Below are 15,093 nucleotides of genomic sequence, written 5' to 3' on the forward strand. Positions count from 1 at the left end.
CAAGGACAGAAATGGGAAGTTGTGCGAGGAGTCCGAGGAGATAGGAGAAGCACTAAATGAATATTTTTCATCAGTACTCACACTTGAAAAAGACAACGTTGTCAAGGAGAATACGGAGATATGGGCTACTAGACTAGATGGGATTGAGGTTCACAAGGAGGAGCTTAGCTATAGAAATCTTTAGGGTTTTCCTTGATCCTACCTGCCAATGACTTCTCATTAGCAATTCTGGAAAGTGTAAAAATAGATACGTCCCCTGGGCCGGATGGAATTTATCTTCGAATTTTCTGGGAAAGCAGTAGGGGGTTTGGGAGGGAAGAGATTGCAGAGCCTTTGATTGTAACCTTTATGTCATCATTGCCTACAGGAATATTGCCAGAACACTGGAGGATAGCAAATGTTGTTCCCTTGTTCAAGAAGGGAAGTAGAGATAACCCTGGTAATTATAGACCAGTGAGCCTTAATTTAGTTTTGGGTAAAATGTTGGAAAAGGCTATAAGAGATAGGATTTATAATCATCTAGAAAGGAATAAGTTGATTAAGGATAGTCAACACAATTTTGTGAAGGGTAGGCTGTGTCTCACAAACCTTACTGAGTTCTTTAAGAAGGTGACCAAACAGATGGATGAGGGTAAAGCAGTTGATATGGTGTATATGAATTTCAATAAGGCATTTGATAAGGTTCTCTATGGAGGCATATGATTGAGGGCGATTTAGTGGTTTGGAGCAGGAATTGGCTAGCTGTAAGAAGACAGATGGTGGTGGTTGATGGAAAATGTTCATTCTGGAGTTCAGTTACTCATGGTATACCGCAAAGATCTGTTTTGGGTCATTTGTTTGTCATTTTATCAATGACATGAAAGAAGGCATAGAAGGATGGGTTAGTAAATTTGGTGCTGGCACTAAGGTTGGTGGAGTTGTGGATAGTGCCAGAGGATGTTACAAGTTAAAGAGGGACATAGATAAGTTGCAGAGCTAGGTTGAGACATGGCAAATGGAGTTTAATGCGAATAAGTGTGAGGTGATTCACTTTGGAAACAGCTACAGAAATAAAGAGTACTGGGCTAATAGTAAGATTCTTGGTAGTGGAGAACAGAGAGATCTGAGTGACAATATACATAGATCCCTGTACAATGTACATAGGGTTGTTAAGAAGGCATATGGTGTGTTAGCTTTTATTGGTAGAGGGATTGAGTTTCGGAGCCATGAGGTCATGCTGCAGCTGTACAAAACTCGATATTGCATATTCTGGTCACTGCATTATAGGAAGGATGTGGAAGCATTGGAAAAGGTTCAGAGGAGATTTACCAGGATGTTGCCTGGTATGGAGGGAAGACCTTATGAGAAAAGGCTGGGGGACTTGAGGCTGTTTTCATTACAGAGAAGAAGGTTACAGGTGACTTAACTGAGACATATGAGATAATCAGAGGGTTAGATTGGGTGGACAGTGACAGCCTTTTTCCTTAGACTGTGATGACTAGCACAAGGGGACATAGCTTTAAATTGAGGAGTGATAGGTATGGGGCAGATGTCAGAGGTAGTTTCTTTACTCTGAGAGTAGTAGGGGCATGGAACACCCTGCCTACAGTAGTAGATTCTCCAACTTTAAGGGTATTTAAATAGTCATATGGGTACGTGTTTGAATGAAAATGGAGTAGTGTAGGTTAGATGGGCTTCAGATTAGTCCTACAGGTCCCTGCAACATCGAGGGCTGAAGGGCCTGTACTGTGCTGTTATTTTCTATGTTGTATATGCAGACAGACACGGGGAGAACGTACAAACTTCACACAGGCAGTCGCCCAATGCTGGAATCGAACCCAGGTCCCTGGCACTGCGAGGCAGCATCACTCCCAGCTGGAATACTAAATGAAAAAAATTGTAGATTGTAGAAATCAGAAACAAAAATAGGTGCTGGAAAAACTCAGCAGGTCTGGCAGCATCTGCAGAAAGAAAGCAGAGCTTGGAGTCCAGTGATCCTTGTTCAGAATTGAGCTTTTCCAGCAATTACTGATAAGGATCTGGAATGTATTGCCTGAGAGTCTGGTAGGCGTAGATTGAATTCCCGCCTGCAAAAGGGGTATTTGTAAAGCATTTGAGGAGGGAAAATAAGTGCAGGGCCACAGGGGAAAAGACCAGGGAGTAAGCTAATAGGGAATTACTGTTACATAAAGGCACCATAGATACCAGGGCTGAATGGATTTCTATTCCACTATAACCATTTCGTTATTTTATGCTATTTTCTCCTGCTCAGCAGTTTCATACCAAACGTGACTAACAAATGGAAAGGATTTCTGGAGAGAAGTTTGGAGGCAATACACCTTGCAATTATTTAAGCGACAATTGAAAGCTATAATTTAAATTAAATTAACATTTAGGCCATTTTAGATGAATGATCTAATTTGGGCCATATGTGTTTTTTATATTAATATTGGTATTCAATTTCTCAGTAGCTAGCGTTATCCAGCATTACTCCTACATTGAAATAACTCACAATTATAGACCCTGTCATGACCTCAGGAGGTGTCAAATGCTTTACAGTCAACGAAATACGTTTGAATGATAAATACGAGCTATTTAACCATCTCAATGTTATACTGGCTTTAACATCGTATTCTAACTTCACTCTGTAATTGTCGGTATAATTCGAACCACACGTTGTGTTGCTCAAGTTCACCAGCCGGTGCCATTAAGTGAATAATCGTTTCGATTCCATTTCGCAGTACCTGTGTTTTTTCTTTCTCTCTTCCTCCGCTTTTTCGCTTCCTTTCACATTAAGTTGCAGCTCCCTGCAGCAGCCAATTGCCTTCCACATTCCAACAGGAGCTGAAGCCGTCCCGCCTTTATTTATAAGACCAGAGAAGTTTAACTTCTCCATTTAAATCAGCTCGCCAGAGAATCATTGACACTCGCCCAGAGTTCTCCGCCAGTGCTTGTTTTTTTGTTCTCTACTCTGGGAAAAGGCAGTTGAGAACTTTTCTGCAGGTAAATGTTAAACTGTTCAACGCCCTACCTCCTGTAGTTCACACTAATTCTAACATTCGTAAGAAAAAGTGATTGCAACCTATAACACTTTTGATTGTGCAGTTTTCAGCATCTTGTCACTTTGACGGCGGGTTCCTTCTGCGCCGTTTCTAAAGTTAACTTCACTCCTAAAGGTACCAAGAATACAATAGCTCGAACCTACTTTCAATTAGTCAGGTTATTGTTTCATCTGTTTATTGTACTGGGCAAACCCGATGTAAATATATCATTTATGTATCAAAACTAACATATGGGTTCGTGAACGTGATGAATTGTGTACTGTCCCTTTTCAATCTAGATTTCTGATTTTTAGAGAGAATGAAAGTTTTCTTTCAGCTCTGGGGGCTTCTGCTGTGGGCGAGATACCAGCTCGTTTTATCACAAGAATATGAGGAACGTGGGGACGGACATTTGGTTAGAAGACAAAAAATAAAGTATCTCTCATCGAATGCACCAGGAGAAAATGAACAAGGTGATATCAAACTTTGATTTAATTTATTTGTTTATTTGACACTTTCTCCACTGGTTGCCTTCAATAGCGTACTTTTTAAAAAATTCATGACATGTGCTTCATGCTGAAATGTGCACAGCGTCTAACAGAACACCATAGACAATCATTTAATCACACAGTATAGAAGAGAAACTTCTGCCCATCGAGTCTATAATGCCAAAAACTAGACTACTACCTACACTAGTCTGACTTTCCTGCACTGGGCTTGAATGTTATGACCCTTCAAGTGGTCATCAAGTACTTGTTCAAGGTTGTGAGGTTACCTGCCTCAACTATCCTTACAATGCATTCCAGACGTTCTCCACTCTCTGGGTGAAAACAAAATCAAGTCCCCTCTAAACATTCTGCCTTCCACTTTAAGTGGCATTATCAAAGCCACTTAAAAATAAAACAACTTTTAATGCATAAAATTTCACAATTATTATGGGGCTGAAGAAGGCCATTTGGCCCTTCATGCCTGGACCAGCTCTTTAAGTGAACATCATTACCAAATGCCAGTCTCCTGCTTTTGCCCCATACACATGCTAACTATTTCTATCCAAACATCCATTCATTTCCATCCTGAAAGCTTCAGCTGAACCTGCCCCCATCACAATTGCAGGCAGTGCACTCTATACCTTAACCACTCGGTATGTGAGAAGGTTTTTTTCTTGTATCGCTCTTGCCTCTTTTCAACATCTAATTAAATCTATCAACCTGTGCTTACAAGCTGCTAATTTTTTCATGGAGGAAATGCAAAATTAAACCATATGAAATTATTGAAAAATTAAATTTATCCTAAATTTGCAGTTCGACAGGTCACAGAACAATGTAATAGTGCCAATAATCAATATCTCTGTCTTTTCAGAGGAGGACTGTAGTTTGGAGATTGCCTTCCTGTTGGACAGTTCAGAGAGTGCTAAGGACGTCAACCACAACCGGGAGAAGAGCTTTGTGCTGGACTTTGTGGACAGGCTGCAGCAGCTGAGGGTGTCGAGTGGCCGCCGGCTGGTGCCCCGAGTGGCACTCCTGCAGTATAGCAGCACAGTGCTCATTGAGCAAACCTTCCGTGACTGGAGTGGTCCAGCATCCTTCAGGACCCGTGTCGCCCCCATTGGCTACATTGGGCATGGCACCTACACCACATATGCCATCACCAACCTGACTCAGCTCTACCTGAATGAGGCAGCCCCTGGCAGTGTCCGGATAGCAGTTCTCATGACTGATGGTGTGGACCACCCAAGAAACCCAGATATCTACGCAGCTACAGCTGAGGCCAAAAATCAAGGCATTAAGTTTTTCACAGTAGGCATGTCACCCGTGGCCAATGAGCCACCTAATGCAGCCAAACTGCGCCTTCTAGCCAGTCCACCTGCTTCTCGCTTTGTGCACAACCTTCAAGACAGCAGTACCCTGGGCAAACTCCTCCTGGAAATGGTAAGTAGCAAAGCATATTCCAGCACACACTCAGAAACCAACATATTCACACTCATATGAACAACAGCAACAAATAGTCATACCTCCAGATCAACACACACAGGAAGAGACCCTGATGCATACACTTTTACATCAGCATGTTCCACTCTCACAGGAACTACATAAGTACACTTCCACATCCATAGATTCTTATGCATAGGATAGCTCCTTGCATTCATTTCTCTACATTGGCACACTTTCATAGTCCTCTTCTTTTCAGACCTATCCCACACATGAACACAACACAATTTCAATAACTTTACACCTACATATTCACACACTATCCACACAAAACTATTGGAACAGATTCTCCTCTGATTGTTTAGACACCAGCTCATATTCAAAATATGTACATATCATGCATATAACCCACATTTCACATCTATAGAAACAAACCCATATTTGGAAATGCACAATTCTCACTCATTTCTTCATTCCAATGCACAATCATACTGTTAGAATTCTCATGTAACCAATGTTGTCATGCAATGATTTTTAATATACACAAGGTCCTGTCAGTGTCTTGAAGCTTCACAAGATGTATAAGCTGATGTGAAAGGAAACAGTTTTGTATCCAAACTACAGTTGTTATTTAAAGCACCACATGTCTAATTGCATTGATTGGATTGTTCTATCAGAAGACCAATTGTTCAGCATCTGAGTGGGTGTTGTTTCGTATGTGATGTGATCATTGACATTAAAACATATACAAACACTTGAACACAATAGGCAGACTTCTTGAGGATTGGGAGCAATTTAGAATCCCACATAAGAAGACCAAGTAACTGATTAAGAAAAGGGAAAAAAATAATGAATGCAAACTAGTGAGAAACATAAAGATAGACTAGAAAAGCTTCTTTAGGTATATGAAAACAAAAAGATGGGCAACAATGTGAGGACAGGAAATTCATTGTGGAGAGCAGGAAAAGTTATAATAACTTTGCATCTTTCATGGAAGAAGATACAGAAAATCTCAAAATGGTAGGCAGCCAAAGGACTTGTTAACTGAGAAACTAAAATGAACTATTATTAGTGAAGAGTATGTGAAAGGTTAATTAAATTAAAAGTTGATAAATTTCCTCAGCCAAATGAGCTTCACCCTAAGAGTGTTAAAGGAAGTCACTAAAGAAACAATGGATACATTGGTGATTAACTTTCACAATTGTATAGATTCTGGAAATGTTTTGGCAGACTGAAAAGTCGCATATCCCATCTATTTCAGAAGGGGGAGAGTGGAGAGCTACAGACCCCTTAGATTGACCATCGTGTTAGAGAGACTGAAAGAATCTATTATAAAGTCTGTGATAACTGGACATTTAGAAAAGAATCAATAAAATTAGGCAGAGTCAACATGGATATATGAAAGGGAAACCATAATTGATGTAAAACCAAGAAGTGCAGATGCTGGAAACCGGAAATAGAATTTGCTGGAGAAACTCAGCAGGCCTGGCAGCATCTGTAGAGAAAAAGCAGAGCCAATGTTTTGGGTCCTTTCCTGAATCCTTCATCATTCTGAGGAAGGATCACTGAACCCAAAAAGTTAACTCTGCTTTCTCTTCACAGATCTACTGAGTTTCTCCAGCAACTTCTACTTCTGTTTCATGTTTAACATACGTGCTGGAGTTTTTGACAATGTTACCAGCCGTTTGATAAAGGAGAACACATGGGTGTGATATATTGGGGTTTTCAGAAAGTCTTTGATAATGTCACAAAAGAGGTCAGTAATTAGAGCACATGAAATTGTGCTCAACATATTAGAATTGGTTGAGAATTGATTAATAGACTGAAAACAGAAAGGAGGATTAAGCAGGTTATTCTCTGGCTAGCTGGGTTTTATTAGCGGGGGTACTGTAAGGATCAGTGCTTGGTCCTCAACTGTTCACAATTTATATAAATGATTAGTGTGAAGGCCAATTATAATATTTCTGAATTTGTTGATGACAGCAAGCAGAGTGGGAATGTGAAGTTATGAGAAGGATGCAAGTAGGCTTCAAGTGGACTTTGGGCTGAGTGAATGGGCTGGAACATAACAGAAGAAATATAATGTAAATAAGTATAAAATTATACATTTTGGTAGAAAAGGCATAAAGGCAGAATATGTTCTACATCATGAGTGGTTGGGAAGTGCCGGTGTCGAAAGGAATGTGGTTTTCCTTGTTCTTGAGCCTTTAGACATTAGCATTGGGTTGCAGTAAGCATTTAGAAGGGCAAATTATATGTTGGCCTAAATCATAAGGTGATTTGAGTACAACAGTAAAGATGTTTTGCTGCAGTTGTATAGACTTTTGGTGAGACCCTAGGAGTATTGTGAACAGTTTTGGTTCCCTTGTCTAAGGAGCAATATATTTCTCATTGATGAAAGGTTCTTGAACCCTGTGTGAATTGAAGACCGAGTCTGCAGGATGGATGAACAGGAGAAGATCCAGTATCCACAGTATTTTGCTTTTTAAGAGGAAAGATGTGTTCTCAATGATAGAAGGCCTTGGTGGGACCACACTTGGAGCATTATGTACAACACACATGATGTTGATCCTGCTAGTGACCTCATGAGAATATTATGGAAAATGGTTAGATTTTCTGAACTTGATTCATACTTGATTCTTGTATATACCTTTTAAGCAAATACATTGCTTACTGTATTAGTTGTAACTTTACGTGTGTGTGTGTGTGTACTACTGTTCAAAAAAGCTTTCACGTGCTGTTCGAATTAGATGATTATCAGAAAAAAAATGAACATTATGCTGACAAGCACCCGTTGCTTTCTGTTAGAAATAAAATGGAAATTGAAAAAACTGTATAAAGGGCTTTTGAACTGATAGTCCCTGTTTTACACTTCAACCCAACGTCAAAAATATCCCTAACTACACCAAATTGAAGGCTAGCATTTTTTTTTTAACCAATGCATTTTTGTGGGTTTGTTTAATTAAGCTGCTCCCAGGCTACAGCTGTACTAAAAATGAAGCAATGTTAATAAATTAAACCTACAGCATTGAACTTTATGGGACTGTGTATTGGCATTAGTGCCCACAGACAGTACCTTTTTTTTATTCCACCCGCTTTCACTTATTTAGTGCGAAATGCATCACTCAGGACAATACAGCAAAAATGATAAAGCATTAAATGTAACTTTCCAATGCTGCACACTCAGCAAAAGTACTGTAGTCTTGATTTTCTGATCTGTGTTCCCTGTTGTATAAAGGTTTTAAAACTCTGGAGCAAACTTGCAATGATATCAGAGAGGTGCACCTCAGGAGACATAAATAGCACAATGTGAGGGGAATTAAGGGGAGAGAAAGAGAAGCATGTGAAATAGACTGACTAGCATTAAGCAGTAGAATTCATGGAATGGTCTTTCAAAAACGTAACTGTAGGATCAAAACCAGGGACATCACTGAATATCATATATTGTTGTATTTAGTCTTAATATGTAATAAACAGTACGGTGAAGAAGTCCATACCTGAAGACAATTCTCAAAGTTGTTTTATCCTCAAGCAGTCTGTCTTGAAAACAAATGTATGAATGTGGGCATAAAACCACACAACACGTTCCCTCAAGATTCTCCTCAAGCAGGACTATGTCTTAAGGTGGAATCCAGGGGTGGTTTCTGTATTACAGTTGTACTTAAGAAAACTAATTCTAGTGATTTATCTTTGCAGGCAGAATTAGCTGATGAAGGGGTAAGTATGGTTTGTTTCTCAAACTAAAGTATAGATTTTATAGCTGCCTCGGAAAAATCTTGTAGTGTATAACACTGTCAGTATATGGAATTTTAATCATTGAATTGTTAGCATTTTTTCAAATAATTGAGATAGGGCTGTAGAGTGAGCTAGTATGTAGTATTTTGTCCAGATGAGAAGTGGCATAAGACTTATCCCACCTCGTTTGGGATGTTTTCCTATCCCTTCCACCCACACCTCATTTCTTGGAATAAACAAGGAAAGAGAGACCTAATGTCAATTAAGAAATTCACTATATTTCAAAACATTCTCTGACCTCTCAAAAACAATCTGGGTAAGCGAGGGGAGACCTAACTCTTGGTTATTGTCTGAAATCTTATCTTTTTCCTGTAGTTCTCCAAAATTGTGTCTAATCTCTTTATTGAAAGAGTATAAGAAATCAAACCTTACTACTACCTCCTGTTTTATGTTTGAACAAAAAATGTTTATTATTCAATCTTCTTTTCTCAATTTAAATGTGACTTCTAGTTCTTTTTGTTCCCATCACCTCAAATACTTCTCTGGTATTGATGTCCAAAGTTACTTTAAATGCCCAAGTCAAATTCCACCCCTTGTGTCTCTCCATATTAACTCAAATGACCAAATATTTAAATATCTCTCATCATGGCTCCAGTAACAACTGATTAAGACCAGAACTTTGTTCATACTTGGTACAACCCAACCACCCTGTGGCTCAACACTTCACCTCCCCCTCCCACTCCACCAAGGATATGCAGGTCTTTGGACTCCTCCATCGCCAGACCACAACAACACGACGGTTGGAGGAAGAGTGCCTCATCTTCCGCCTAGGAACCCTCCAACCACAAGGGATGAACTCGGATTTCACCAGTTTCCTCATTTCCCCTCCCCCCACCTTGTCTCAGTCAAATCCATCGAACTCAGCACCGCCTTCCTAACCTGCAATCTTCTTCCTGACCTCTCCGCCCCCACCCCAGTCTGACCTATCACCCTCACCTTGACCTCTTTCCACCTATCGCATTTCCGACGCCCCTCCTCCAAGTCGCTCCTACCTACCTTTTATCTTAGCCTGCTGGACAAACTTTCCTCATTTCTGAAGAAGGGCTTATGCCCGAAACGTCGATTCTCCTGTTCCCTGGATGTTGCCTGACCTGCTGCACTTTTCCAGCAACACATTTTCAGCTCATACTTGATACAGTCATCTTGCATTTTGGGTGGATTTTCCCCATTCTATCCTTTTCTATGGGCTGGAATTTTATCCTAGCAGCCGATATTGGGAGTCAAGGAATTACTTGTCTTGGGAGAAAACCCTTGCAAAGATAACAACTTATTTGTATTGAGAGTTGGGGGTAGGTGTTAAATGGAGTTGAACAACATCAAAAATAGTGTGGAGGAAACTTTGTCCCAGCTGTTTTATTTAGTTGTTGGGCCTTCAGGGCCAAATCCCTCACATTCTATTTACCCATCTCTAAATGCCCCTCATATCCCCATGCTAAACTGTGCCACTTAGACCCTCCATGCCAACCTGTGGGACTTCCATGCTCATTTACCCCACTTACTCTGGACAGAACTAATTACCCATTTAGTATCAATGGTAGGTATAGGCAAGCTGTGAAATAAAATCATTCAGTTATAACTTTCTTTACAAAATTCCTTTTGCTATGGCTGTATAAAAAACAAATCAGTTATTCCAGACCTTTAAATCATTAATGTCAGAAACTACAAACACTTGACACCTGTTTATCCTGTGCAATTGAGAAACAGATCGAAATGTAAGGGCTATCTGTAAGTGATGTTTTCCTCTGACTGCAATGGCTGGGAACCCAGACATCAATCAGTCTTTTGAAATAGATGTCATACAAATATAACATGCATGTTTTCAACTTTTTTTATTTATTTTAGTGTCCCAAAATACCAAAATGCATCTGTGAAAAAGGGGAAAGAGGTCCACCAGGTTCTTCTGTAAGTTATGTTGTTCTGAATACCATTTACTTCCTCAGCTAGCTCAATCTGAAGCTTTTTATTGGGTTGATAACACTCAAGGCATTAATAGTAAGACGTTAATGGTCATGAGATGTTGTACGTGGTGAGATGTTGCATTATCAAATGTAGCTTGATAACATGAAGCCTGTTCATACAGAAAATGTTTTCAATTCTTTTTCAGAAAAGCATGTAAGTGAAAGCAGTTTAAAAGAAAAGGCTTTAACATTTGACTTCTGATGTTATGATAAATCTGTTATTCTAATTTGTATACATTCCCCAATATTACATTTTCATAATTGTTTTTATAGATTGCTTTTATCTGAGGGATGATTTACACCACTTGTTCCTTGTCATCTTAAAAGGAAATTTCTTCCAAATGAGTTTGCATTCTTCCATGAAGTGTTTTGAGTGCAACATAGAGAATTGTTCAAATACATTAAGGCCATGATCAAATCGTGTAGACCTTTGAATCAATGATTTATAATCATGACATAAAGGACCACTTTCTTGCTCAGTTAGCATACCTGCAATTGTGAGGATCATTAAGAAAAGGTCATTAATATCCCTTTACCTCCATCTTCTCATTCCTCCAAAAAGATAGCCAGACTGACCTATAGAATTTATCAAGTTAATAATGATAGCTACCATCAATAGTTTAGTGCATTTTACTGCCCTGTGAGAGATCACATTGTACCCTACTGAACAGCAAAATGCCCCAAGCTCTGATAGTGCATTATAGAACACTAGAAGAGTACAGCACAGAAAGAGCCATTTAGTACATAGATCTGCACCAACTCTTGCAAAGAACAATCTAATTAATCACCTCCTCCTCTGCTTTGGCTTCATGTCCATGCAACCATATTTTCTTCAGTAATTGTGCAACCCAATTCTGAAGAATGCCAATAAACTCAACATCTTACCAGTGTTAAAGACAGAAGTGCAATTTGGAAACTAGGTGTTGGAGAGACTGCATCCAATTTAAGGGGTTTTATAAGGCACTTCCCATCTGAATCCTTAGTTTTCAAATTTGTGGTTACCAGGTTTCCTAAGACCATAATTACATTGGAAATAATAGATAAATATGAAGCATTCAGCCTCCTTATATTTAAGTTTGCAATTTGCCTCTTGGGAGCTGTTTGACAGGCTGCTCCCCAGCCACATTCTGCTAAAACTGAAAGTGTGCATGTTGAAGGCAAATTGGTGTCGAGACTCATATTTTTAATGCTTTATACGTCCACCTGCCCCAAACCTAAAACTTTCTTTCAGGTTAAGATTGCCATTTATGCCTCTATTTATATCCATACACTATATCAACTGCTGTCCCTCCTTCATAGATTCATCCACAAACATCCCCATGTCACTCTTTTCTTGCACCTGCTGATTTAAAACTCTACATTTAACTTGTATCGTCTCTCAATGTTATTATTAACAATACATACCTCCTCACAAATTTCTATATTGAATTTCATTTATCATGTCTATCCATTTCACCAGCCTAATTTGAAGTCTTGTTACATCCTGGACTGTGAACTGCACTTACAAGATCCATGACATCTTCACATATTGGAACTGTACATTATACCCCCAAGACTACATCATCAATATTAGAAAAACACCCAGTAGTCCTGATGCCAAACCAAGGAAATTGCACTGTGTTTTCATTCCAGACCTAAACAACAGTCATTCACCATCTTTAACCCAAATTTTGGACTCATGCTTTGGTCATCTAGCCCCATGAATTTGTTTTGCTATTTGACAAGATTGTGTCTGATCTGCAAACTAATTCTGTATAGTTGTTGTTTTGAAATATCTCATAATACCTTTGGTTAATACTTAATCTATCTAACTAAGATTTAAAATGTACAGTTAATCTTGTATCAATTGCTGTTTGCAGAAGTGTGTTCCAAACTTTTGTCTGCAGAAATGCCTCCTCGCTTCACTCCCAAAAATCCTGGGTATATTATTTGGCCTTAGTCATAAATGCCCTACCCATCAGAAATAATTTCTCTCAATGTAACATGTCTGTCTTCCTTTAAATCTTTAGTTATTGAACAAATCATGTTTAACCTTTAAAATTCCAGGGAATACAACCCTAGTTCACATAACCACACCTTCTTCTAATTTGACCCTTGGAAGGCAAATGTCATTCTGGTAAAAATACGCTGTACTCCTTCAAAGACCAATACATCCTTGCTAAGATGTGGTGCCAAGATCTGCTCACAGTACCGCAATGTAGTCTGCAGTGCTTTACATAACTGCACTCCCTGAGCTGTAGTCCTCTGGATATAATGATTAACGTTCCATTAGCCTCTTAAATTCCTTTTGTGCCTGTTCATAGCATTTCAATAATATATTTATCTGCTCCCCTAAGAATCTTTGAGCTTTCTATTATTTCAAAAGTAGTTTTTCATATTTCAGGCTCAAAGTGGACAGCGTTACATGCTTCAACATTGAAATCCATTTACTACATTTTTCCCTTCACTTCATAATTTTATATTTCTATCTACACTGCTTGTGATGTTATATATTTTGTTATTTTTAAGTTTTCTTTGATTTTTGTGCTATTTCTCTTTTTATCTCATGGACATCAATTTTGCTAACAGGTCTAGTAGCTAGGTTGCTTGTGCCCTTTGAAGGCATCAACGTTGTTCAGCCATGCATTCTGTTACCTCATCAAAAAAATCAGATTTGTAAAACATGATTTGCCCTTAACTGATGATGATCACTGTATCTTATTATTTCCAAATGATTATTAATTTTCTCCCAGATTATTGTTCCCAACAGCTTCCCCAGAACTGCCTTTAAAGAAACTTGTCAATCCAAGGTTCATATTTCTCCCCTTTTCTTTAGACAACTCAATGACATTCTTATTCATTATGCTGTCATTTAATACTTTGGCATTTCCCCTGAATCAAAGAAAAAATTAAAAATTATGATTAAACTTCTGTAATTTCTACCCCTTCCTCCTTTCAGCAACCCAGGAAAATTCAAATGATACCATAAATATTTGCTATTGATAGTGATATTCTTGATTGGAGTGGGGCAATTAGCTGGACTGCTGTTGGTTTGTGATGCTGAAGTGTGGGTTCAATTCCCACAGCAGCTGAAGTTACCATGAAGGACTTTCCTCCTCAGGCTCTCCCCTAGCCTGAGGAGTGGTGACCCTGGGTTAAACCACCACCAGTATTCTGTCTCTGAGGCACCAGCCTATGACCTCGTAAGACAATGGCGACTTTATCTTTTTTACTAGTGTGCATTACTTTAACACATAAAAAATAAAAATTTCCATTGTTCTCTAATTTTAGCTAAGAAGTGAATGTAAATGTAATGCTGGAAAAGTTTCTCGAATTTGTTTCAGTAATTTAATAATGGCAAGTGCTACTTTACCCAGTTTAAAATTTATTTTAATCATCTGTGTGAGGGCTGCTTGCTGGCAGTAAATACATAGGATTCAAGTTGAGACTTGAATTTTGCTTTCAATTGTAAATTCCAATGATACTGTTAGAAATCATTCAACAGTATCACATTAACTGGTGTTTGTGGGACTAGACAGCTGCAGTGCTATGAAACAGGTGTTCAAAAGTCAGATTCCTGCAATTCTGTCTCACATAATTTGAAGTCATACAATTAGAATGTCATCTGTTTAATAGCCAGAAAAAAAAACTATCAACTGCTGTAAAACTATATTTACAGCTTAACCCAGGTGTTTCTCAATTATTTTCCCATTAATTATTGCTTCAGCTTGAGAAGTGAAATAGTGCTGGTAGAGAAACACCTGTCACGCCTGAGTGACAAACTGATGTATCCCACCAGAGACAGTGAATGGCTGCGGGTTTTTTTCCATCAACCAATATCAAAATAAAGCCTAGAATTGCTTAAGAACATTTCCTACCCAAAGTTAATGCATGTTGAATTTCAAATTTTTGTGATAAGAAGTGATCAGCATCAGTTAAGGATAGAGAGATAAACTGTTATAATTTGTTTTCAGGCTCTTGCCAGCTAATGCGCTTTCTGGGCCACAGAGTAAAGCAAGGAAAAAGCTAAATACAACTGTACACAAAAATGTATTATTTCATGCTTTCCATATGAATGTGTTTTGCTGACATATGTGTTTGGCTAAAGTGGTGCCACTGTTTAAGAAGGGTGGTAAGGACAAGCCAGGGAACTATAGACCAGTGAGCCTGACGGTGGTGGGCAAGTTGTTGGAGGGAATCCTGAGGGACAGGATATACATGTATTTGAAAGGCAAGGACTGATTAGGGATAGTCAACATGGGAAATCATGTCTCACAAACTTGATTGAGTTTTTTGAAGAAGTAACAAAGAGGATTAATGAGAGCAGAGCGGTAGATGTGATCTACATGGACTTCAGTAAGGCGTTCGACAAAGTTCCCCATTGGAGACTGATTAGCAAGCTTAGATCTCATG

General features: G+C 38.8%; 1 protein-coding gene across 1 annotated transcript in view; it reads left to right on the top strand.

Moving 5' to 3' along the window:
* col28a2a (collagen, type XXVIII, alpha 2a) overlaps nt 1-15,093 on the top strand; it is a 128,692-nt gene that overhangs the window by 11,846 nt on the left and 101,753 nt on the right. Inside the window, exons 3-6 of the mRNA XM_087988564.1 lie at nt 3,335-3,493; nt 4,380-4,948; nt 8,645-8,665; nt 10,586-10,645. Of these exons, the coding sequence (XP_087844690.1) occupies nt 3,335-3,493; nt 4,380-4,948; nt 8,645-8,665; nt 10,586-10,645 (809 nt within the window). The remainder of the gene's footprint in view (nt 1-3,334; nt 3,494-4,379; nt 4,949-8,644; nt 8,666-10,585; nt 10,646-15,093) is intronic.

The sequence above is a fragment of the Chiloscyllium plagiosum genome, unplaced genomic scaffold, assembly GCF_037043375.1.
Source record: "Chiloscyllium plagiosum isolate Xiang-an unplaced genomic scaffold, Cpla_swu_hap1 HiC_scaffold_7, whole genome shotgun sequence".
Lineage (NCBI taxonomy): Eukaryota > Metazoa > Chordata > Chondrichthyes > Orectolobiformes > Hemiscylliidae > Chiloscyllium > Chiloscyllium plagiosum.